The sequence below is a fragment of the Trachypithecus francoisi genome, unplaced genomic scaffold (assembly GCF_009764315.1).
Source record: "Trachypithecus francoisi isolate TF-2019V2 unplaced genomic scaffold, Tfra_2.0 Lachesis_group13, whole genome shotgun sequence".
In the NCBI taxonomy this organism is placed as follows: Eukaryota; Metazoa; Chordata; class Mammalia; order Primates; family Cercopithecidae; genus Trachypithecus; species Trachypithecus francoisi.
The window spans coordinates 99,520,482-99,547,767 of NW_022681458.1; the positions used below are offsets into that span (position 1 = coordinate 99,520,482).

The following is a 27,286-nucleotide window of genomic DNA, read 5'->3' on the forward strand; positions in this document are numbered from 1 at the left end:
TGCTCTGAAGGAATTAAAGTTAACCCACATACGAGGAAGGATGAATTACAGTTTTACACCAGGTGGAGTACAGCTATCTGTGGTTGCAGTCAGCCTGACTGGGCGGTAAGAAACAACTTCATCTCTTTGATGATTTAGAGTTTATAGTGGGCTTTCATTCACATGTAACTAAATTTTCTAAAAGTCCTTTGAGGTATAGGTATTGTAACAGAAGAGGAAACCGGCGCTCAGAGAAGCTGTTATCCAAAGTGACACGGTTAGAGTCATAAACCTAGGATGCAAACTTGGGTTTTCTGCTTCTGAATCCAGTGCCTCTCCACTCCATCTACTGGATTTAATGTAAGATCAAGTTTCTCTGCTTGGGTTTCCAATTGTGCCAAACTTGAATAACAGTATATACTCTTAGCTTTTACTTTCTTTATGTCATTAGATCACACACACACACACACACAAAGGTAGATAAATTCAGTATTATTTCTATGATGAGATGAAAAAACAGTGGCTGAGATGTGAAGTGACGTGCCCAAAGTCACTGTGGAAGCTCACACTCAAGCTGGGGCTGGAGCCCAGTTCTTTAGATTCTCTTAAACTATCAGAGGCAAATGCACACAGCACTGTCCACCCACAAATACTGCTTTCTAATTAAATTGGCAACTGGATAATTTACATAGTTTTTCTCTGTGTCTACTCTTGTTCACCTAGAATGTATTATCAACACAGTGATCCTTTAAAACAGAAGTCAGTTCATGTCATTCCTACTCAAAATGCTGTAACTGACTTCCCTTTTTAACCTGCATGAGGGCAAGGATGGTTTTTGTTAAGTTGACTGATGTGTGATAAGCTCCTAGAACAGTTCCTGGCATACAGTAGGTGCTCAGTAAGAGTACACAGGTGACCTGGTTTTATCAGTGGCATTACCACTCTCTTTAATCTACAGATTGCACCCCCGGCACTATCTGAGACTCTTTCCAGTCCTTTATGGAGGATAATATCAAAAATACCAGCAAATACTCCTGACCTACTTCAAAGCCGCTCTAGGAATTCCTCTCTTCCCACTGAGCTCCACAGCCAACACCAGAATAATTGCTTCGTGGTCATGTTAAGAGAACTGTTGGCTTTCTGGCTTTGCTCCAGCCTCCTCCTTCAGCCCCTCCATCCCTAAGTTCATTTTACATAGGACCGATGGATAGGTTGTTTGAGATGCAGTGTGTCACTTAACGAGGGGGATACATTCTGATAAATTCATCATCAGGCAATTTCACGGTTATGTGAAAATCATAGGGTGTACTTACACAAGCCTAGCTGGTATAGCCCACTGCAACCTAGGCTAGTGCGCCTAGACTATAAACCTGTACAGCATGTTACTGTACTGAATACTGCAGACAGTTGTAACACAGTGGTATTTGTGTATCGAAATATAGAAAAGGCACAGCAAAAATTCAGTATCATCTCACGGGACCACCACTACATGTAAGGTCCATGATTGATGGATGTATCATTATGTGGTGTGTGACTGTACTGAAATAAAAAAGCAGAAATTACATTTTTCAACTGCTCAATAACCTGCCTTGGTTTCCTATAGCCTGAGTTGTCAGATTCCAAGAAACATTTCTGCCAGTCCCACCCATAACCTGGCCCCACCCTGCACCCAGGTCTCTCCTTCTCCTTTGCCTCTGGCCACAGGACAGGCTGCTCACACCTATATCCTGGTTCCTTCTTGGTTTTACTCCAGCCACTCCATGGAACATCCTTGTGCTTTCCAAATCCCACCAGCTCCACCTTTCACTGGAGACTTCTCAAGTCTTTCAGCCCATTTCTCCCTATTTGAATTACAGGCTGCGCATACTGTTTAACAGTTAATTAGTCTCTGTTCTTTTTTTTTTTTTTTTCTTAAGTGCTTTGTTCCCTTCCTGTTACATTAGTAGCATTGCAAAGGCAAAACCTTAGACTTCCGATTTTATACTTTTATCTTCCCCACTTTCCTGAATGTAGGACAGAACACAGAGCAGGCATTCCATAGGCATACTTCATTCATTGGTGCTTACGGGCTGCTGCTTGTCTATGTATTTTGCCATGCTAACTTTAGATAGCTGAACACTTCAAATGATAAATTTTGAAGGCTATCTTAAATTTATATATTGTTGGCAAGTAATGGCATTTTTTTACAGCTATACTGATGAGGTATATATTAGGATAAATGTATACTTAAACTCCAGCCTTATCTAGTTTACAACATGTTTGCAGCATGTCTAAACGTAGAAAACCATACTGCACCCACCAGCGATTAACTGGGTCTTGCCGTGTGCGTGTGTGTGTGTTTCTTTGCAAGCATCTAAAGTGAATTCTATCATTAAGAAGTCACAAAATATGTAGAAATTAGTATAAAAAGCATTTAGGAAATAACTAAAGAATACAAATTAATCTAACCAACAATTAAGTTTTTAAGGCTATTTTGAGGCTTTATTATGGAAGTTTAGGTAGCAGAGTAATAAACCATGTTTGCATAATATAAGTTTAAGCCTGTAATCCTAGCACTTTGGGAGGCCGACGAGGGTGGATTGTTTGAGTTCAGGAGTTTGAGAACAGCCTGGGCAACACAGTGAAACCCTGTCTCTACTAAAATACAAAAAATTAGCTGGGCGTGGTGGCAGGCGCCTGTAGTCCCAGCTACTCAGCGGGCTGAGGTAGAAGAATTGCTTGAACCTGGGAGGCGGAGGTTGCAGCGAGCCAAGATCGTGCCACTGCACTCCAGCCCGGGCAACAGAGCGAGACTCCATCTCAAAAAAAAAAAAAAAAGAAAAAGAAAAAAAGTTTAAAAAGGTCCATGTTTTTCAGCAACTTTGATTTTGCAAACATTTGAAGGAAAATTATTACTCTCATCCTTATTCATAGGTTAAGCTCTGACAATCTGCATTCTGCCATCTTGTCTTCTCGATTCATCTTGAGAGTCAGACACTTGTGGCTCTTGCAGGTCCTGACAGACCACTGCTGGTATCCCCCTGCTACAGCACTACAGCTTGACACTTTGCAGAGTAGGCACCTCATTTATAAAGCACATTCAGAGATCAAGTTCTTTACCCTTTCTTCTCCCCATGGAAAAAGCCATTCTTAGAGTGGGTTTTGGATTGGATTATTATTTTGGACACTCCATGTTTCTGCTTCATTTAGTTCCTAGGACAAATGATGCAAACCTGATAATTCTGGGCATCAAATCCCATGTTAAAGTCCTCTTTCTTTTAGCGCAGACTTTGCTTTCTTGGTCACAGAGAACATCTTCCCTCCTCCTGTTTCTTGTCTTTAGATCCTGTTCTGAAAGTGTGGTCCGCAGACCGTCAGCAACAGTGGCACCTGGGAGCTTGTTCTCTATACAGAATCTCAGGCCCCATCCCGGACTTCCTGAATCATAATTTGCATTCTTTAACAAGATTGCTAGGTGATTTGGTTTGTGAGCACACTGAAGTTTGGGAAGTCCTGAGCCTCTTTTAGGGATGCTCATGCAGCAGAAGTGCTGGCCACGGGACCAGCAGGCAGAGGAGACTTCACAGTTCCCATTGTCTACTACTTGACCCCCTCGATGCCCTCAATCATTCGAATCCCCCTTCGCCCTAGTACTTTAAAGTGTTTCCTGTGCTTGGTGAATGAGTCACACAGCACAGGTGCATCTGCGTCAATAGAGGGCAGTCTTTTTTTCTAGCAATTAGTTGACGCCATTAGGCTCTTCAGATGGGGTCTGGGTTGTGAGAGGCGAGGCCTTTCGTTGGGATGCAGGATAGCGGCCCTTACCACTTGTGGTCATTAAAGTTCCCGTGGTGCTTTTTGTGAGTGAAGGGATTGTTAACCTCGGCATCCTGGCTGACTTCCAATCTGTGTAATTGCATGCAGCCTACCTAAGTCTGCTCTGTAGTTTCAATTAGGTAAAGTATTGTTCACTTCTTGTACTAAACTGCTGTGTTGTGTGGCTACAGACTGCTAATTAGCTGGTATTTTTCAGGTAGCTGCGTTCATGATGAACAAAACGCTCTCTCTGGTCATCATCTTCCCCACCTCCACTCTCCCCAGTATCCACAATCCTATATACAACTGCAGGCCAATTTTCTACATATTACCATTTCTTGGAAAAAAAGTGCTTTGGGATCAGAAATTCCTAGTACACGACAATGAACATTTATTTAGATTCTCTATGTAGTCACCTGCTTCTAACCTTATCTAACCTATTATAGGGTGTGGGTCGGGGAAACCCATGCAGAGAATAAAAAGAATGTGACAACAGGTGGAAGAAATAGGCCTTCCTCTGCCAAGATGAAGGGTAAATTTCTGTGATTGCCAGGGAAGTATGAATTGCTTTAAGAGCTTGCCACTCCATGAATTGGTTATTTTAAATGTGATATGAAAGAAGGATGAGGTCAGAGAGAGTAGGGCATGCATTTATTTCTTTTTTCCCACTAGTTAGAAAAATACAGTGGGACATGTAAACTAGCAGTAAAATGCCTTAATATCTCTGTGGGGAATATTTGGCCCTAAATAGGAAATGTGGCACCAGGAGAGAGAATGGAATTCCTTTCTGTTGACTTAAAAGTTAGTACCAAGGGAAGTATGTGGCTCTGGAATGGCAGTTGGAAATGAAAGAAAAGTGGAAAAGATGAGTGAGCAGGAAGCCAAGAGGGCAGAGTTGCGAGGGCAGAGTTGTGCTGTTATCAGAGAAGAGATGTGTTTGAGAATGGAATTTTTCTGAGATGTGAAATGATTGCTATAAAGTGTCCAAATGGAAAAAAATTCTGATTTAGGTATAACGTATCACTTTACATGCCTTTTCACTATGTAAGCAAATTTAATCTGTTTTAATGCCCAACAACAGATACACAGATTAATTAGACAAGAGTTCATTTGGAGTGATTTATCTTTTCATATCGCAAACTCTATGGGAGGTAAATGAAAATCAATAAATGAAGTAAAGAAATGAGTGTACAAAATTGATAAAGGGAAGACTATGAAGAGGTGTCTATTGACCATCAGTTCATGGAGAGCAGGAAAAGAGGTGTTTTCAGTGCCAGAGGACCAACCTATGTCTTGCCCACTCCTTACAGTGGTTCTGTCCCAACGTATTCTACTTGTCTCTTTGAAATGAGAAAGAAGAGAAGGGGTTTATTTAGTCCAGTGGAAGGACTGACTTAGTGTCTGTTAAAAATAGGCTGGTTTACAAATTCCTGTTAGAAGAGGAAGGATATAGAGCCAGAAAATGGGGATTAAGAATGAGATTGAGGGATGTGAACGCTCCCAGACGTGGGAAGGGAAGCTTCCAGATCCTAGAGCTTTATTGCTTTCCTGGTAAAAGTGTCTTCATTTCCAGCTCAGCATCTACCACAAAGTAAATACTCAACCTGTATTTGTTTCACGAATACATGGCCGGACAGATGATGTAGGCAACAATGTTTTGAATGTGAAGTAAGTTTTCAGAGTGACAGACAAGAGAAAGAATCTGAAGAGGATGATGAATATTGGGAGGAAAGGTAGAGAACAGTGGAAATATATATGAGGAAACAGTTTAGTTAAAAAGAATGTGGGTAGGATACAGAAGATGAGAAGAAATGACCAGAAATAAGATACGGGAACCTTTATACCAAGGGCAATAATGTAAAGCTTGTGAGTTCTGCATGTATTTTTAAACTTTCTTTTTACATATTAATGAATGGAGCTGGGGAAAAATTATAGACCAAAAAATGTCATTGAGGCAGAAACATAATAGGCTCAAAAATGCTAACCTTAAATTTGAGCTCTACTGTTTTGTAGCTACTTCCAAAAAAGATTTTTCCCAATGGCCTGACCAAGATAGCCCCTAACCTCCTTTCTTTGCCCCTTAGGAACTCTCATTCAAGTGAAGCCTAGGGTTTTAGTTATATACTGCTTCAAAGTCAAGTGTGGGTTGAGTCTGTTACTAGCCACAGACAAAATATTATTTATGGCTGAGATTTCCTCCTGTCCAATTGCTCAACTCCAGTCTTTTCTCAGCCTAGACATTACAGTCTTGAAAACTGAAATCTCATATATAATATGCACTTTTTTCTTGCATGAGAAAAAAATCCCAGCAACATGGAAATTTGCAGATACCCTGTGTTAAGTATTCCTGGATGTCACCCTGCAGCTCTAATTTCTGCTTTCTCCTCTGCATTCTGGGTACTGCTGCCGGACTTGTCAGCACCTTGTCAGTGCTTCCTGTTGCGTGGGCTACCATCGGACTCTGTGTTCTTAGCAATTATCCATAAAAAACCCCAGAAGATCCTTCACAATTAAAAAATATATATTAACAGGTAAAGAAAAAAAAAAAAAGCCACTTTAAGAAATGCAGTTTCCTGGAGCGGGTGCTATGTGTAAACGCTGCACAGCCTTGACTAACTGCAGCATGGTCTCGTCTTTCCCAGCTCTGTGATGCTCTTTTGTTCATGGTGTGACAAGGATGTGGGGAGCCAATATGATTTAACTAAATAATACACAAATGTCAAGAACACTTTCATGTCTTGTGTATAGACCAGAATAAATGACTCGGATGGAACGTTTTGTTTTTCTTTTCAGGGAACAACTCCACAGTTTACAAGGAGCTTTGCTGACAAGAAGTGGCCAAGAAATATTATTTAGAATAACCTATTTTAATGTAGGAGTAAATGGCTGAGGTTTTCACTTGGGTTCAAAAGACAGAGGTCTGGAAAGGAAGTTGACCGGCAGAAAGCAGTGAGGACTTAGGTTTGTCCTGGAATTCTTATGGGCAGTGGGGAGAAAAATAAGTCCAGTAAGAAATGAAAATGAGGAAACTAGTTTCTCAGAATTAAAGGTGAACTGAAAGGAATTGGCAGCTGCTGGGACATGCCAGCCAGAGAGGCCATGGTATCCGATACACGTGACAGACAGAGAGACAACAGCAATGCTCCCCAAACAACTCGCCTGAAGGGCTTGCCAGGAAGCCAGATGCTGCTTCTGGAAGAATATCTTCCGTGGTTGGGCATCTGGGTTCAGTGCTTTCCATTTAAAGAGGAGAAAGAAGGTGATAAAAGGCAGCACCATTACTGCCTTCTAAAAAAACGTGCTCTTTCTAAGTATATATACGCAGGCATGCATGCGCGTGCACACACACACACACACACACACACATGCAAGCATTAATAAATGTTGACATGGAAACTGTTTGTAAAAAGAACCCCTAAAAATGAAAGTTTTCTTTTTAGATAGAATGTAGTAGAGGCAGGAAAGTGGGGAGGGTGAGAAGACAGACACTAAGAAAACCCCTTCTATAAATATAAGGGCTCACTAATTAATTAGGATTAATTAGGTAATTTTATTTAAAAGGCTGGGATTATATCTGGTGTTCAATTAGAAAAAGGGAGTCTGAGGGATTGGTCTGTGCCTCTATCACAGTTGGCTCAGCTTTCTCACTCTTTGTTTTACCATTCCTCCTTCCTTGGAAACACAATCGAGTATTGGTATTGGCAAGAAAGCAGAGTGTGGTTTAGTGGACTGGAAATCAGGTGACTTGAGGTCTGCTTGATTTTTTTCTCCCTTCCACTTTGAAGTTCGCTCCATAAAACAAGGGAACCAAATTTCTTTATACACTTAAAAGCAGAGGGCAAGCTTTTTAAATCAAGGTGATTTTTTTTTTTTTTTCCATCGGATGCTAAATAATTCAAGGTAGTATGACAATATTGGATCTCAAATGATGGACAAGGAAGCTGGGGTTGACCTGATAGGAACCAGAAGTGGTAGAAGTTATTTACTAGTGAGAATTATGACAGAAGATACAAAAATAAATTTTTGTATTTCAAATTTTGCTACAGATAATCAAGAAACCAGAAGAACTGGCAATCTTACTACGTATTGCAGTAATTGATCTAACAGGCTCCACCCATCACTGATGGGTGGTCACAGGTTCCCTGACTGAGTCTCCCTTGGTGTGGCCAGCCTCTTTTAGAACTCATTCATTATAGTGCTTGCACCCTTTTAACATGCAGTCTTAGTATTAACAGTGTCTCTTTTTTCCAGCTTTTAAGTTCAGGAGTAACTATGCAGGATATGCAGGTTTGTTACATAGGTAAATGTGTGCGATTGGTGGTTTGCTGCACAGATTTTCCCATAACCTAGGTATTAAGCCCAGCATTCATTAGCTGTTCTTCCTGATGCTCTCCTTTCTCCCATCCACACCCCACCACCTTCCAACAGGACCCAATGTGTGTTGTTTGAAAGGATTTCCTATTTAATAAATGGTGCTAGCTAGCCATATGCAGAAAATTGAAACTGGACCCCCTCCTTCTTTATACCATATTTAAAAATAAACTCAAGATGGATTAAAGACTTAAATGTAAAACCCCACACTATAAAAGCCATAGAAGAAAATTTAGACAATATCATTTAGGACATAGACATAGGCAAAGATTTCATGATGAAGATGCCAAAAGAAATGGCAACAAAAGCAAAAATTGACAAATGAGATCTGATTAAACTAAAGAACTTCTGCACAGTAAAATAATCTATCATCAGAGTGAACAGAAAACCTACAGAATGGGAGAAAGTTTTTGCAATCTCTCCATCTGACAAATCCAGCATCTATAAGGTACTTAAACGAATTTACAAGAAAACAACCCCATTAAAAAGATCATTATTATTATTTTTACAATCAGAAGAGCTCTGCTTCTTTGTCAGGATGAAAAGAATATCAGGTGAGGGGAGATAAACTTGAAAGGAAGAACTTGCTTACCAATACTCTTAAGATAGAATATTCCCTAGTACTAGTCTGAAAACATCAAGTTTCTAAGATTCCAGGTGATATGGTTTGGCTGTGTTCCCACCCAAATCTCAACTTTAATTGAATCTCCCAGAATTCCCGTGTCTTGTGGGAGGGACCCAGGGGGAGGTAATTGAATCATGGGGGCCGGTCTTTCCCGTGCTATTCTTGTGATAGTGAATAAGTCTCACAAGATCTGATGGGTTTATCAGAGGTTTCTGTGTTTGCATCTTCCTCATTTTCTCTTGCCTCCACAATGCAAGAATTGCCTTTCACCTCCTGCCATGATTCTGAGGCCTCCCTAGCCATGTGGAACTGTGAGTCCAATTAAACCTCTTTTTCTTCCCAATCTTAAGTATGTCTTTATCAGCAGCTTGAAAATGGACTGACACAGTAAATTGGTACTAGTAGAGTGGGGCGTTGCTGAAAAGATATCCAAAAATGTGGATGTGACTTTTTAACTGCGTAACAGGCAGAGGTTGGAACAGTTTGGAGGGCTCAGAAGAAGACAGGAAAATGTGGGAAAGTTTGGAACCTCCTAAAGACTTGTTGAATGGCTTCGATAAAAATGCTGATAGTGGCCGGGCGCGGTGGCTCAAGCCTGTAATCCCAGCACTTTGGGAGGCCGAGACGGGCGGATCACGAGGTCAGGAGATCGAGACCATCCTGGCTAATACGGTGAAACCCCGTCTCTACTAAAAATACAAAAACTAGCCGGGCGAGGTGGCGGGCGCCTGTAGTCCCAGCTACTTGGGAGGCTGAGGCAGGAGAATGGCGGAAACCCGGGAGGCGGAGCTTGCAGTGAGCTGAGATCTGGCCACTGCACTCCAGTCCGGGCGACAGAGCGAGACTCCGCCTCAAAAAAAAAAAAAAAAATGCTGATAGTGATATGAACAATAAGGTACGGGCTGAGGTGGTCTCAGATGGAGAAGAGGAACTTGTTGGGAACTGGAGCAAAGGTAACTCTTGCTATGTTTCAGCAAAGAGACTGGTGGCATTCCGCCCCTGCCCCTAGAGATTTGTGAAACTTTAAAACTTGAGAGAGATGACTTAGGGTATCTGGTGGAAGAAATTCCTAAGCAGCAAAGATTTCAAAAGGTGACTTAGGTGCTGTTAAAAGCATTCTGTTTTAAAAGAGAAACAGAGCATAAAAGTTCAGAAAATTTGCAGCCTGACAATGCAGTAGAAAAGAAAAACCCATTTTCTGGGGGAGAAATTCAAGCCAGCTGCAGAAATTTGCATAAGTAGCAAGGAGTCTAACATTAATCCCAAAGACCATGGGAAAATGTCTCCAGGCCATGTCAGAGACCTTCATGGCAGCCCCTTCCATCACAGGCACAGAGGCCCAGGAGGAAAAAGTGGTTTTATGGGCTGGGCCCAGGGTCCCTGTGCTATGTGCAGCCTAGGGATATGGTACCCTGCATCCCAGCCACTCCAGCCATGGCTAAAAGGGGCCAACATAGAGTTTGGGCTGTGGCCTCAGAGAGTGGAAGCCCCAAGCCTTGGCAGTTTCCATGTGGTGTTGAGCCTGTGGGTGCACAGAAGTCATGAATTGAGGTTGGGGAATCTCTGCCTACATTTAAGATGTATAGAAACACGTGGATGCCTAGGCAAAAGTTTACTGCAGGGGCAGGGTTCTCATAGAGAACTTCTGCTAGGGCAGTGCAGAAGGGAAATGTGGAGTCAGAGTCCCCACACTGGGGAACTGCCTAGTGGAGCTGTGAGAAAAGAGGGCCACCATCCTCCAGACCCCAGAATGTTAGATCCACCGACAGCTTACACTGTGCGCCTAGAAAAGCTGCAGACACTCAATGCCAGCCTGTGAAAGCAGCCAGGAGGGAGGCCGTACCTTGTAAAACCACAGGGGCAGAGCTGCCTAAGACCATGAGAGCCTGTATTAGCTCTTGTATTAGCGTGACCTGAATGTGAGACCTGGAGTTAAAGGAGATCATTTTGGAGCTTTAAAATTTGACTGCCCCACTGGATTTTGGACTTGCATGAGACCTGTAACCCCTTTGTTTTGGCTGATTTCTCCCATTTGGAATGGCTCTATTTACTCAATACCTGTACCCTCTTTGTATCTAGGAAGTAACTAGCTTGCTTTTGATTTTACAGGCTCATAGACAGAAGTGACGTGCCTTGTCTCAGATGAGACTTTGGACTGTGAACTTTTGGGTTAATGGTGCAATGAGTTAAGACTTTGGAGGACTGTTGGGAAGGCATGATTGGTTTTGAATTGTGAGGACATGAGATTTGGAGGGTCAGGGGTGGAATGATATGTTTGGCTATGTTCTCACCCAAATCTCAACTTGAATTATATCTCTGAGAATTTCCATGTGCTACTGGAGGGATCCAGTGGGAGGTAATTGGATCATAGGGGCTGGTCTTTCTTGTGCTTATTCTTGTGATAGTGAATAAGTCTCATGAGATCTGATAGGTTTATCAGGGGTTTCCATTTTTGCTGCTGTTTCATTTTCTCTTGCTGCTGCCATATAAGAAGTGTCTGCCTCCTGCCATGATTCTGAGGCCTCCCCGGCTACATGGAACTGTAAGTCCAATTAAACCTCTTTTTCTTCCCAGTCTTGGGTATGTCTTTATCAGAAGCAGGAAAACGGACTAATACTCTAGGCTTATGAAGTTGATCTTACCTGGAACCACTCACTGGCTATTAAATTATCATCTTGTTCAATGAAGTAATGAGATTCCATTTGTTCAACAAAAATTATTGAGGATCTATAATAGTAGGACATGGTACTAGGGGATATAGAAGGAATCAAAATGACACATATTTCTGCCCTTCTGGAGCCAGTGCTCTAAGAGCAGAAGAGGCCTAGTTAGTTCCTTATAATTTCCATTTTCATCAGTATTTTCAGGATCTGGCTATGCTATAGAATATCATTTTTTTTCCCTGCTAGATTATATTTATTCCTGAGTTTTTTTAAAAGCTGAAGGGTGAAGGTAAGAACAGTAGCTGGTCATTGTTATAAATTCTGCCCAATGTCCGGTTAAGCTGAGGTTATTCTAGGTGTTCCTTATGTAATGAGTAGTTTTAGTCACAAAATATAGTATCTTTGCTCTTGTCAAATGTTTTTTTCTATCAACATGCACGCCATTCTCAGACTCCTTTCCTGGTATCTCTTTCTCTGACCACCCATTCAATGTTAGAAGTCTCTAGGAATCTGTCCTTGACTCTCTTCTGGGTTCACATGGTCCCTTGGAGGTATTCATGACCTTACCCCATTGCCATCTTTAAACCAACAACTCCAAAATGTGGCCCTAGATCTCAATTACCTTTCTTGCATTCCCAACATATATTTCTTATTCTCAACTGGATTTTGCTAATAGAATATAACAATGAGCAAGTCACATTATGTTAACAAAATTTCTGCTTTTTTCATGCCTCCAATTTGGTCCTTTACCTATGTGAAATGTAAGTTAAGGATATCACCATTCGGCTAATTCAAAATCTTGGTGCCCTCCTGGAATCCTTCGTCTTCCTAACCTCTTGCATATACTTGTACTTGGTGCACATGTTCTGTTGCATCTACCTCTTCAATGCTTCTTGTATCCATCCCTTTTCCCCTTTCTCCCTATCACTCCCTTAGCTGGGGATCTCTAGCTTGGACTACTATACCAGCATCTTCACTGTTTTCCCTACTTCTGGTGTTGCCCTTCTACAAACTGTCCTTCACTCTTATAAAAACTGTGGTCTTTATGAATACAAATTTCATTACCTTACCTTTCCATTTCAGATCTTTCAGTGATTTTCCTAATGTCTACAGTTTTTTTTTTTTTCTTTTTTTAAAGACATGATCTTGCTTTGTTGCCTAGAGTGCAGTGGCAAAATCATAGGTCACTGTAGCCTCCAACCTCCTGGGCTCAAATGATCTTCCTATCTCAGGCACTTGAGTAGCTGGGACTACAGATGCATGCCATAGTGTCTGGCTAATTTTTTAATGTTTCGTAGAGATGAGTTCTCACTATGTTGTCCAGGCTGATCTGGAATTCCTGAGCTCAAGCAATCCTCCCTCCTCAACCACTGAAAGTGCTAGGATTAAATGAGTGAGCGACAGTGCTTAGTCTACAAAAAAATTTTCAAGCTCCTTATCAGACTGTATGGTGTTCTTCACAATTTAACTTGTTTACAACATTCGAGGCTCGTAATCTGCCACTGTTTATTCTTTTTATAATTCTGAATTCTCTAATCCTTCCAGAGGACTCGCCATTTCTTTACCACATTGCAGTTCTCTTCCATGTTCTTGTACAGAGTATTGTCTCTCCCTATAGTAGGTCTGTTGTCTGCCAAGCCAACATCCTTAAAGATAGCTTGTTTCATGTCCTCTGGGGGGCATCCTTTGATTTTCCTAAGCTAAATTTCAGTTGCTGCCTAGAATTTTCATAGCATTTTAGATATTGCATCATATTTATTATAATTGTTTACTAATTTATCTGCCTCAGGAGATGATAAGATATCTGAGGGTATGCCTTTAACATTGAGTTGAAGGGTCAGCAATGTTTTTCTGTGAAGGGTCAGATGGTAAATATTTTTGACCTTATGTACCTTGTTGTGACTCATTGTGACCTCTTGCCATTGTAGCATGAAAACAGCCGTAGGCAAAACATAAACACATAGATGTGTGTTTCAATAAAACTTTATTGACAAAACCAGGAGACAGGCTGAGTGTGGCCTGTGGTCCACACTTTTCCAGCTCCAGATTTTGTTCACGCCTGGAATATAGCAGGCACTCATTTGAGACTTCCAGAAGGAATTTGTAGGTAGAATTTACAGTTACCAGACATTTTCACAAATATGAATCTATTTGACTTAATTCACACCTGAACAAAAGGGATGGTTATAGACTTTGAAAGATTTTCTTAATGTTGTACAGTTTCTAAGGGCTGGGATTGGGCCCTGAGACTACGTCTTCTGATTCCAAATTCTTTCCATTAGGTTAAAGGCCAAGATTCATAGTAGAGAAGGGTGGGGCAACTTAAAAATGTTACCTCTCCTGAGGGAAATACCCTCATGCCGTTGGCCATCACTTAACAATAGAGACAACAATGATAGATGGGACGGTAGCAACTTTAGGTTTTGTTCTTTCCTATTTTTCAGTGGTAAATGTTACCATTCAAATGTTAAATCTAAAGATCTAAAGTAATAATTTCACTCCCGTCTTAAAACCTTATCTCCCACAGCCTTCCTCTAGAACGAGGAGGCACTGCTGGAAGGATCATTGAACATTAGTCCTCAGCTCACAAACCTTATAAATCCCATGCCAAGATGTCTCCTAAACAGATGACATTTTAATGATTACTATGGGGAGTTGGGAACTATTGCTTCACCCTCGCAATCAGAGTAATTAATTTTCTTAACTACCAGGCCAAATTCTACCATGGGAGTCCAGTTGAGAAATTTCAGGCCCATAGGAAGTACATTAGCTCTTCAAAATGACTAGGGTGCCATTTCAAATAGACAAGCAAAGGAGGTAGGAAGTTTCTGGCTTATTTCAAACAACTCACAACCCCTGCCCCACAGGAAAGGAGAAAAAAAAAAAAAGTAAAAGAAAATAATAATTTGCACAGGTTCCTCATTTTCCAGTAAAAATACCCATGTCTGCAAGTCTTTGGATATCAGGTATTGTGGTTGGGTGAAAGACCAAAGTGTACAGAAAAAGAATGGAGTGCCAGAAGACAGCACAGAAAAACATACCGGGCTCAAAAGCACAGCGGAGCTGAGCATTCAGAGGCCTGGATTGGAAACAGAGAGCGTCACCAGCATGGCCCCTGATGACCAGAGAGAACGGTGATGACTGTGGGCTTTGAAGTCCATTCTTTAACCATATCTAATTTCTCCCCACCAAAACATCAGAAATACCTACAGTGCCATTTTAAAGACAGGGTGTCTCCTGAATTATTTTGTCTCCATTGTTTGTTTTCTGATACAACCCTTATATTTCTGGGTCATTATCATTTAAGTTGCCTCTGACATGCTTTTGTGGAATATTTTATTTAATATCCATGAAGACCACAGAGAAGCTTTAAATATCGGTTTACATTCACAAAATAGCCCCAGCTCAACAGTTTCAATGAGGCATTCAATTGGCATTCGTCCATGAGATTTGTCTATTCAGCCGTATCATTTTTTCACCTTGGAATTCTATGAACAGCTGGACAACTTTCTTAGAGTCAATGCAAAAGGGAAGATGTTAACTTTCCTTTCAACCTATTTTACAAAGTGCAAGTCTCCTATAATAATAATGTTTATTTGCACCTAAAATCTGCAGCTAATATATTCTTCCAAAGCTATTTTTAAAAATCAACAAATAACATTACTTCCTAAGTCATTACTAAAAGTTGCCCATTTCTAAGACATTTTGATTTTCTCTGAGTAATGTGTACATGCATAATGTGTACATAAAAGTTCTTTTGAGTTCTTATCCCCCCTCACAAATTTGAGATTGTTTTGGCTTCCAAAACGCATGCCACAAAGGAAATCTGGCTAACTAGTTAAATTTAGCTCTGTGGGAAGACTTTATTTATTTTCTAAATTTTCCATAATTATGTATTATTTTTATCATGGAAATGAAAATGTGGAAAAATACTTCAGCAATATCTAGAATACTTTACTAATAGTCATGACAACAAAAATTCTAGTACTTCCAAAGGGCAGCACCAGGCCTAGGTGGATATGTAGTTGATAAGATTCCAGGTGGATATGTAGTTGATAAGATTTTAGGAGTGTTTATATTGGTGACTGGGACATAGAGTATGGCCCTGCTGGCTTGAAAATCTCTTACTTACCAGGCTTTCATAAAGCTGGTGTTCTGTTTGTCTTGGAAGGAGATTTTGATCATGAAAATCACTCTGAGAAGTATACAACAAAGCGAGAGAACTAGAAGTCTCCTAGGGAGACTCTTCTAACAGAGGAGGCTCTTCATAAGAGGCATAGGGAGACCTGTGCCTATTTCCAGTTTCCTTATGCCTGCCCCAAAGGCAGGCAGACTAGATGATCTCATTAGCAAACTATCACTTGGAGGGTGAAAAGAGTTGGAACTAAAACCAGAGGACAATATGCCAGACAGGCTGACAGGGAGTCTGAGACAGAAAAGAGTGGGGATTGAGTATGAGAATGGGGGTGTGATATAGCTTGTCGAACATGTGAAATAGTCTCACTGGGACTCTGGGAAACTGGCTGAGTCAGGACAGTAAGGAAACTCAAGTTTTGGAAAAAGATCCTGAGGGTGGGATAAAGAATTTTCTGGAAATCAGGAAATTTAGCACTAATTTAGCCTGCACTGCCTTGGTAATTCTTGCTATATTTATTTCATATTTCCCTCATTATAAAATAATACTGTAACAATACATGTAATATAATACATGTAAAAATAATACATTGATGTAAAATGTTTAGTACTTATGTGCTAAGTACTATGCAAGACTCTTCAAAAGCATTATTCATATACTCCTCACTACAGAAATAAGTTCTCTTATAATCTCCCTTTGACAGATGACAAAATGGAAGCTTAGAGTTGAATGACTTGGCCAAGGTTACACCTCCAGTAAGTGACAGAGCCAAGACTCGCATTCAGGTCAGCCTAACTCCAAAGTCTGGCTTCTTTGTTCCCTTAACCTCGACGTCTCCTCCTATGCCATTATTAGCGGGGAGAAAGAAACACAGGAACAAAACTCTCACAATCCAGCAACTCAAAGAAAGGAATATTAACATTTTAGTAAAAATTTTTATAGTGTTTTCTACATTCACAACGTTTTTCCCATATTTATAATTATGCTCGCTTTGAGTATGCAAAAGACTGTATCTCTGATTTTATTTAACATTTAACACAGCATTCCTCCAAGTTGAAGCAGAAAGAAAATAAAAACCATGAACTACACTTTACTAAGCCAATATGATGTATCCTGTTCTACATAACCCTCCCCTATCACTGAACGCTTACATTGTTTCCAAATGTTCACTGTTGCAAACAGTGCTGCCATGGACAATTTTATCTGCATAAACTTTTCTCCTCTATGTGACTGATTTTAAAGGTATGAAACTTTGAAAAGTCTGCGTTCTCGAGATGTGTTACATATACGGGTTTTCCGACATGTTGGCTGTCCATCCCAACCAGTGGCGTATAGATGGCTTGATTAATACACACCCGCCAAAATCGGATTCACCCTGTTTCATTAGTTTTCTACAACATCGTCGTCTTCTTTTCCATGTCTGTGTTTGGAAAATAGAGAAAAGGGCACCCTTCTAAACAGTGTCTCATTTTGCTTTTAAAAGTAATGCTATCGGGGACTATTTTCATAAGTACTCATCATTGAAATCTCAGATGTTTCTCTATGGCTGACTGGATATGGGAGACTAATGAGACAAATGAAAACTGTGTGGACTTTTCCTTTTAAAAATCTCAAGATTTTGGCCATTTCTTTCCTTTTGACATCCATAACTCCAATTGCAACTCCCCTGGGGCCTCCTGGGTTCTCTCCTCTTTCTACCTCTTTCATACTATACTCTGCTGTCAGATGACTCTTACATTAACACTGAGCATATCATGCAATTTTCTGGTTCATAAAAGGTTAATGATTCCCTAGTTATTATTTAACTCCTTTATTGGCTCTCAACCACCAACTACTACCCATCGGCAAGTAAACCATCGCGTTAGGTCCTCCTTCCCATTAACTTCATCTTCACTCTGCCTCTCTGCCTTTCCAAAGAAGCAGGCTATAGGAAAATGCATTTGACACTTGTATTTTATAGAGACAGTTTTGCCATTTATGTGATGATTCAGAAGGTACCAGAGGACCTTCCAGGGCCTATCAGTGTAATGTCAATTTGTGAAAATGGCTATTAATAAAGGTTTCTGGCTGACGGGATCTTGAGATGATACCTTATTCCGAATTCTTGGTCTTAAGTTATGATAGCAGATGCATAGAACTTGACCTTGAGTTTGATTAAGAATGAAGACTGGAGTCTGAGACTAGTCAGCCTATGCAGCCATTGGGCAACCTTATGCTTAATATAATCACAGTCCTTTAAAAATTATGGCTTTTGTGGATAGGATTTGCATCCACCTTCTAGTCCAACTATGCTGCATTAAGCTTTCCCAGTTGATAGCTGATCTGCTTTGAGGAGTGCATTTAACTCAGAGCTCTGCAAAAATGGAGTGCTTTTCTGTTGACTGTAAGAGTACGTAGGTCAAGTGGAATTTTTGGCACTTCATTACATTCCCTGACCCTCACTAAACAAACTTCAAAATATATATATTTGCAACAATTTGGAATAAACACTACATACAAATGTTGACGATAGAACTACCAAATGCATCAAGACTAAGGAAAACATTCTAATGATTCTTTCAAACACGAATATATTTAAATTCCTGTTAAACAATCTTCTTATTTAGTCTTCTCAGGCTTTGATGACATGCCACGATTGGCTGTTTATCAAAAACTTAGCAAAAAAATGCTTAACAAGATACAATTATGTGCACACACTCATGCATAATTAAACCCAGTTTATAAATTGGTACAGGGTGAAATATAGTCATACCACCCAAGAAAAGTTGGTGGCTAGCAAGTAACACTTCTTCCCATGTATAATAATCAATCTTAAAATGTGAATACTGTGAAGTGGTATAATAATCTGATCTTAAATCTTAATTTAAAAACCTGTTTCCATCTCTGTTGAACTAAATGAAAGTTCTAACAAGATTAGGAAATTAACTTGGATGTGAAAAACAGGACCAGGCATTAATGGTTAAAACTGGGATTATGTGGCCTGGACATGGACGATCGTCATCCTTTGAAGGTTTTTAACTAGACAGATTCTCTTCTGTGTGTTTTATTTATTTTATTTGAAGGAGGATTTAGCTGACTCTTAGTATCTTTATTTTATAGCTATTCCTTCAGTTGAAAGAAAACGGAATAATTGGGACAGAGTAATGGATATTTCTCAAGAACTCTAAGACTAGGTATTGCATAGCATTAAAGGGTATACTTTTCCATTTGTTTTATGACTTTGTCCAGTTAAAGTTACTGAGATAAGCACTCCAGTATTTACTTGTAACTTGAAACCACTTTCATGGTGTGTCTGGATCCTAAGGGAAAAGAATTAACATTTGAGGAATGCTTACCTTGTGCCAGGCATTTTATATGCATTATCTCATTTAATTCTCATAACCACAAGATATGGTTGATAGTATTTAATCCGATTTTACTTGCCTGAGATCATAACGGGAGTAAAGTATAGAGCAAGGATTTGACTCTAGGTCTCTCTCTGTATTTCTTTAAAGTCCAAGATCCTTTCACTAAACCACATTGGATTTCTCACTGTAGCCAGTATGTGGGAGTGACAAGAAGGAACGCTGTAATAGTAAGAGCTTTTCTGAACTTTAAGATAAAGTTCCCCTTTGAGAGTAAAATAAGACAGAAAAATGATATGATGAGTCAGATTAAAACATGTTCCCTAATGCAATGAACTGGTTTAGCAAGTTATGTACTGTGTATACCATGAAATACTATGACATCATTAGAATAAGATAAGTCTGTTTAATGAAATAGAGGTCTGTATAGGAGTTGCAAAATAGTTGTATAATTACAATATGATGTACTTTAACATTAGAAGCAACCATACACACACATGTTTGCATGTGTTTAGGAACAGGTCAGGAAGGATACATACGAAAATGTTAGTTACTTCTGTTCAGCAGGCTAAGAGTGTCTGGTAGGCAGATTTCATTTTTTAAATGTAAATGCACCACTGTTGCTTAATTTTGGGGGGTGCAATTGCATGTATTACATTCACAATTAAAAATCATGTAATGGATTAGTTGAACAATCTGTAGGAATGACTCATCCCAAATTATGAGTGATTGAGGTGTTTAAGGAGATTTAATCTCACAGGCAAAACTGCTCAATCTATTTGAACCTCTATCAGGCTTCAATATTACTGTGCATATATCATGAAAGCTAAAACCTCATCACTTCTGTTGCACTCTGCCTTATCTGAAGAAGGTGTTAACAGAAGGCAAATGAGTAACAGTCATTTCAGACTTACCATGTCCAAAATAGAACTCTCAAACCTGCTTTTCCTACCCAACTTGTTCCTCCCCGCAGTTTTACCCATCTCTGAGACATTATCATTTCTTCACTTGCTCAAGTTGAAACCCAAAGTTGCACACTTGATTTCTCCTTTCCTTTCCCCATGGTATCTCAATCAGCAGCAAGTCCAGCCTGATCCATCTTCACAATGTATCTACCCATTTCTCTCTGAGGGCTCCACTCAAGCCACCAATATCTACTGCCTGGACTAGTGTGGTTGTCTGCCATTAGGTCTTCCTCTCTTCACCTTTGCAGTGCATTCTCCTCTTAGCAGCCAGATCAATGTTTTACACTCCCTCAACTGTAGCATTCTGCAGTGGTTCTTCCTCAAATTTAGAATGGAATCCAGATCTCTCACTTAGACCACAAGAACCTATGTGATCTGATGCTAGTGTGATGTTTGCGACTTTAGCTCCTGATCCCATCTTGCCTCCACATTAGGCCCTAGTAGTTTGGGTTTAATTTCTGCTTTTCAAATACTTCAAGCTCTTAGGGGCTTCTAGGGCTTTACATTCGCCTTTTTTTCTTCCTGGAAGACTCCTCTCTCAGCTATTTACATGGATAGCACCTTATCAATCTGAGTCAACATTTTATAGATGAGGAAATTGGATACAGAGAGTTTAAATAACTTATTTGTGGCCATAGCACGTGGTACATGGTGGGGCTGAATTTTGAATCCATGTCTGAATCATTTCATGTTCTTTCTGTTATGTTAGATAACAAAGTCAAGATGACCCAACCCAGGGTCCAGGCGATGGTTCTGACAAGCAATCAGCAAACATATACTTGTTGAAAAGGCCTTGAAAAATAAGTTATTTCAGAAGTTCCTTTTGTAGATTCTCCTTCCTATCCCTAGCACACTCTCCAGCTGCTGCAGAAAGACCTAGGTCAGCTACAAGGGAAAATACAAGATATACGCATTTGGAAACTCTTGCCTTAGAGATCTGAAACTCGTTATTGCCCATTTAGGAAATGACTATAAAATGACACATCCAGAAATCCTGACAACTTACTTAGTTAGATGTCCAAAGAGGACTTTCATGGTGTCACGATTTGGTGGAGGGAGTTTTTGTACAAGAGACTTTACAGCTTCAATTCTTGTGTTGTCTTGCTTTTCTGAAAAAACAAAATTTAGAAAGGAAGGTTAGGGAAAAAACAAGACTTCATAGGTACAGGTACATGAGAAAATTTTCTTGAGAAAAGTTTGGACTCAGACTAGCAACTAAGAGTCCTAGTCAGTAGCCAAAGGGAATAGGTGGACTCAACCTGGTTATTAAGGAGTTTCTTTTTATTTTGACTCTGAATTTGACAGTGGCAGGCCTTCTGGGAGGCCGTGTATGAACTGATTAGCTTTTAGCCTTTGGACTTTTTCTCCTTTCTGCTTCTTTGAATGTAGATGGACCGGCTGTACTGTGAGATAATCTTAACACGGAAGCAACAATGATGTGACTTTGACATTATCTTCCTGATCTTAACATTTGGTTTTCTTAAATATAAATATAAGATATGGTAGGGTGAATAAGGGCCTTCCAAAGATGTCCCTGTCTGAATCCCTGGAATGTGTGACTATGTAACCTCACATCGCAAAAGGGACTTTGCAGATATGATCAGCTGGAGATTTTCAGACGGGGAGATTTTTCGGGATTATCTGAATGGGCTCATTGGAATCACAAAGATCCTTATTAGGGAGAAACAGGAGAATGAGAGTCCGAGAGAAAAGGTAATACGACTTCTCATGTGACAATGGGAGCAGAAAAGAAAGGGTATGCAATGAGGAGCTGCTGTCTGAGGAATTGCGACAGTCTCCAAAAGCTGGGAAAGGCAAGGAGACAGAGCCTCTAAGGGTACTGCAGGCCTACCAACCTCTTCAGTTTCAGTCTGAAACTGATTTCAGACTTGCACCCTCTAGTACTGTAAGAGAATAAGTTTGTGTTTTAAGTTTGAGTGTTAAGCAGCAATGGGAAACTAAACAAGGACATATCGTGTGATTTGATTACAGATATTCTATTGTTGCTGGATTTTGTAGAAGGGCAAAATTGTTTTAAAAATTATTTCCACGTTATCCTTTTTCCCTCACACATTTTGTTTTTGATTTAAAATAAGAGAGTGTAAAACAGAAAAAGAATATTGAAATAGCATATTGCCTGGTCATACACATTTTGTAAAATGGGAAGTTGTTCAAAACTGCATAGCACAGAGATTGATTTCTCTTATTTTGTTTTATTTATAGATGGAAAAGTAAAAATTGATTTACTTAGTACTCTAGGGAATTCATCTTTCCATAGTTTTAACCAGGGCCTTTCCATCTAGAGGTACAATTATGTATTGAACTTAAACACCTCATGCACTTTCCTTTCTATACTTTAACTTCCAGCACAGGGCTCCTGATGATTCTAAACAGGCCACAGCTGGAAAATAAGATACAAAAAAGACTAATATGTAAGACAGACATCCACCTAATAACCATTCTCTTCTTAGCAAGACAATCCCACTGCTGAGAGGATGGTAATAGACGCAGCTGCCTTGGAGCTGGAGTGGCCATGGGACCAAGTCTGGCCAATGAGACTGAAGTCACAATGTTGGTCAGGCCTTCTGGGAGAGCATGTATGAGCTGATTTAGCTTTTAGCTTTGCACCTTTCCTCCTTTCTGCTTCTTTGAATGTAGATGGAGTGGCTGTACTATGTGTTAATCTGGAGAACTGAAGATCTGTGAAGTGAAATACACAGGTAGAAAGAGCTTTCTTGAATCTGTGGAGCAGTCATAGCAGTCCTGCACTGTCTACCTCTGGGTTTCTTTTGTAGTTTTTGAGACAGGATCTTGCTCGACTGCGCAGGCTGGAGTGCAGTGGTGTGAACACAGCTCACTGCAGTCTCAATTCCTGGATTCAAGCTATCCTCCTGCCTTATCCTCCTGAGTAGCTAGGACCACGGGTGCATGCCACCATGCCCAGCTCATTTTACTTTTCTTTGTAGAGGAAGGGTCTCCTTATGGTACCCAAGGAGGTCTTGAACTCCAGGGCCCAGGCAATCATTCTGCCTGGGCCTCCCTAAGTGCTGGGATTACAGGCATAAGCCACCACGCCTGGCCCACTGGGTTTCTTTGACATAAGAAAATAAGCCCTTGTGTACTGAAGCCTTTGGGGATGGATCTCTGATACTAAGGCCAAATACAGTTCTTAATAATAAGATGTACTTACAAAATTCCAATTCAATAGGTATATAAACTTTATGACAGTAGGATCAGAAACAGTTAGTTTAGAAACTGGCAGATTCTTTAATATGTTGTCACAAAAGAATTTTTTTATAAGAAATTATAGGAAAATATCCTGTAGAAGCTGGTATTTGGCTAAAGTGGGATGGGGGCAGTCTTCCTAGTAGAACTCTGCTTGGAAGCTTTTCCTTTTCCTCCTAAAACCACAAAGGCCTATAAATAATGCCTCCCACAGTCAAAACTTTCAAAATTGCAGTTAGAAGAGTTCCAACATAATATGGCTTGGACAACTGCAAATGAAAGAAACAAAGGGGAGCGAGAAAGAGAAAAAAGAAAGTTGCAACATCATAGCCTATACCGGACCTCATCTTTTCTGCCAAGTAGTAAAAAGCCCTCTTGGAGCTTAATGATGGTAAGAAAATGTGGTGCTTCACAAGACCAACTGGAGCCTGTGAAATATCATAAACCAGAAAAAAAGTACAAGTTAATAAAGATGAGAGTGAAATTGGCATAGTATTCCCAGGTCATAGCTATTAGGGATGCTTGAATGCTTTCTATCTAACCATTTGAAGCTAATACCACACAACCATAATTGTGTGTGTACACACACACACACACACACACATATACATTCAAGAGGTGGATACATTCTGTTCAGTTTGGCATGATTCCAGTAGTGCAGTTTACCTGAGGATCTGGTGAACTACTAGGTGCAAGCAATCAGTATGATACTGGGAAGGGGATAAGAGGAGAGGAGAGGGGAGGAGAAGAGACCTTTCTAATTTCACTGAAATCTCTGACTATAGTAATAATAGTTAATGCCAGACTCTCCAAAAAAAAAAAAAAAGGACCAGTTGACACTGAGGGCTACAGAAGTAGCAGCTACAAATTAAGCTTAACAGGCAAGAAGTGGGGAGTAGTCTTGTTGGTTCCAACCAGCAAACTTTACTCACAGGGAACATGATCCAGTCAGGGTGGAGTTAGAAAGGATTGGCCATTGCTTCATTAGAAAGGGCTGATTTGCAAGGACACTTCCATGGTGTTTGGGCAGGAATTAAGGCATAATCAAGTCTGTTAAGCCAACAGGTAAAATAATTATGAGCTTTCTTAGAGTCAGCTCTCCCTCTCCTGTGTTCTGTTGCATTTAGCATATTCTACTTAAACAACACTTCACATGGTATTTCTATTGCTTGAATCCTTGTCAAATTCCCCTATTAAATAGGGAATTTTCCTTTACAGCTAGGCAATTTTTATGCTAGCACATGGTGGGTTAAATGAATGAAAAAGGAATTAGTGAGTGAACTAATGAAAGTTGTGGCCATGAATTATAATACATGTTCCTTGGTTTGAATTCTGTAATGCCTTTTTATTAGCTGTGTGGTCTTGGAGAAATTTCTTACTCTCTTTGAATAAGATCTAAAAGGGTAGTTTTGTTGAATAAACAAGATAGTATGTAATGTGCCAACCATAATTACAAGTAAAACAAAATACTCTATAAATGTTCACCCTCCCCTGCACCCCTCTCACCTCTTTTGAGGCCCATGCCACTGGATCTCGTTCACCTTTTAATTCCAGCAGTTAGCATACTATTTGGTTGCAGGGACATTCAAAATGTAGTTGCTAATTCTTGAACTGAGTTGATGCCAGTTGGTGAAAGTACAATTGCTATGGTAGCCCAACATTACACAACAACCTAAATACTTCGTGATAGACTGAGAAATTGATGGTCTGATTGGTGAGCAGGTCAGTTATGTACAAGTATCATTATGAAAAGTACATGTTGGTTTCCAAGTTTGCCTATAAGACACATTCTACATGAAGAATATTTTATAGAAATATTTTTTTTCTCTTTTTCCACTTGATTCCACTGGGAATCAGACAATTGGATATTTGTTCATGCATATTTGTGGCCAAGTTATACTTAAGTGCTAAAGGGGGAAGTGTACCATGGCTTAGAGAGAGCTGAAATATTAAGGAGGAACAATTTATTTTTCTTACAACATAATCAGAACAAAATCTTCTGAAAAGGTTATAGTAAAGCAGTGTTTTTTTCATTCAAATCAATACGACACCCACTCTTCCATAGCTTGTAAAATCAGGAAATAACACAAACACTTCAAGTGGAGGAACATCTAAAAATACAATTGGATACATTAAAATCGAAATGACACTTTTTCAGATCTGGTTTATTGATGTGTCATATTAGGAATTGGAATCAGCATACATAATACAGGAGTGGTTAATGAGCTAAGATTCATACACAGTTTACTAAAGATGTGTCAACTGTCTTCAATTGATTCAGTGAGCATCTGAAAGACAGCATTTTCTATTAATATTTCTCCTTCAGCATATGTTTTTCTCATTATGAAGCACTGAAGGTTCTGAGAAGACTCTGAGATATCGCTAAGTTTTTACATTATGACTGGTGGGAGGAGGAAGGAACTTTTTTTACTTGGAGAATTAGAGAATCTCTTAGGCAAACTGTACATGAAGAGACTTACACAAAATCTTTCTGGAAGTAATGAACTCCATAATTTTTTCCCTCTTTCATTTGCATTTACTCCTGCCCTCATTCTATTATGACTTATTTTTGCCTCTATTCCATTTTAGTTCTCCACCCATATCCAGATAGTCTCTTCAATATCTAAGCTGTGAACCCACAATTGCACACACAACTTTTTGTAGGGCTTCATTTCTGCCATCCAAAAGCGATTCTAAACTGTTTCTTACTAATACCCATTCCTCATCAACCTGTCCCCATCTTCTCATCTTCTCAAACTACATCAAACTCATTGTTGTAAACAAGCTTCAAAACGATTCCACGCTATTCAGAAAGTAACACCTACATGATGTGAAATAGCCTTTAATGTTATAAGAATGTGGTTTTATAGTTTTGAGGGCACATTTTTCAAAATATGGTTTATGATAGTTACACTTGCATTCATCTGCATGAAATGTTGTTACTAAAGCACATTTACGACCCAATGCCTTTTAGAAAAGAGATAAGATAAAGCTGTATATGATGATGGAAAAAGTTCTGTACAGTGAAGAACCTTGGATCTGATGACACTTTTCTGTCCTTATCATCCATGCCTTTATTGTTCTTATAGCTTCATGTTAAATCATATTTAACAATACATTCTGCTTTGTTATATAGGTTCACTAAGGGAAGAAAAGATCAGATTATTCCAGTAATCAATGTGTATAGGGAGTACTATTCATCTCGTTTGTCTACAATTCTTAAAGGACAACTGTATTCCTTTGTTTCAAAGAGGTCAGTAGTACCACAGCTGTTCTGCTTCTGAAAGTTATTCTGAAATGTCTAATGCACCCTGTGTGAAAAACATGGTAGTTCCTATATGTCAGAGCTATATTTGGAAGAACAGCAGTTCTCTAGTTTCTATTCAATTTATACTTTTTGTACTGTGGCCATTTCTGAATTTAGTTAGAGACTGTGCTTGCTTAGAGGAAGAAGGAGTATCTCCAGAGATCATTTTATTTGTTTCAGCATGCCTTACAACTGGATACAAACCTCTGAGAATACACTTTTTAATGCCAAAACTTGAGTTGCCCATTCAGGAGTCAATCCCGGGGATGACAACAATTGCTTGATGAATGTCTTTGAATAACTCACAGTTGCTTTAGGAGGAGATGCTCTGGGGGCAAATTCAAATCTCACAAATAGATACAAATATACATATGCTTCAAACTCACATTATAAATAAGAAAATTGGTATATCCAGTGACATACCGCTTATCAGGAATCTGGAAAAAAACTGGGTTCGAATTTTTGCTATGCTGTGTAATTTTGGGCAAGTTGCTTGAACTATTGATGCTTCTAGTTCTTTACTTGAAAATACAGAAAAATTATTCATCTTACTGGGTTTTTGTAGAATTAATATTTCAATGCACATAAACGTACATATAGTAAGTGATTATTTAAGTAAGCCCCCGTAAGTCCTCTTCCCTTAAAACATTTTTGTTTTTCATTGTCTTCTCTATCATCCCTGATACATAACTGCTCCTGGTTCAAGGTTGTTTCTGAAACCAAATGAAGTCATACTTTTACTATTTAGTATGCTTTCCTGAAAGTAGGAACAGGGTACAGTATGTTGTAGCTTTGTAAATATATAGAATGCTGTCAATTATCAGAGAGTCTGGTTAAAATTCGTAAGTAGTTACAGTATATCATAAATAGAAGTGTC

At 39.5% G+C, this 27,286-nt stretch overlaps 1 protein-coding gene across 3 annotated transcripts in view; it reads right to left on the minus strand.

The window, feature by feature from the left end:
* ARHGAP15 (Rho GTPase activating protein 15) overlaps positions 1 to 27,286 on the minus strand; it is a 653,192-nt gene that overhangs the window by 44,094 nt on the left and 581,812 nt on the right. Inside the window, exons 13-14 of one of the 3 annotated variants that reach the window (XM_033231614.1) lie at positions 20,884 to 20,986; positions 10,404 to 10,506 (exon numbers count right to left, since the gene is read on the minus strand). In XM_033231614.1, coding sequence (XP_033087505.1) covers positions 10,419 to 10,506; positions 20,884 to 20,986 — 191 coding nt within the window. In that variant the 3' untranslated portion in view covers positions 10,404 to 10,418. Of the gene's footprint in view, positions 1 to 10,403; positions 10,507 to 20,475; positions 20,763 to 20,883; positions 20,987 to 27,286 lie in introns of those variants that run through there. The other 2 variants (XM_033231615.1, XM_033231613.1) reach the window with 2 other exon arrangements.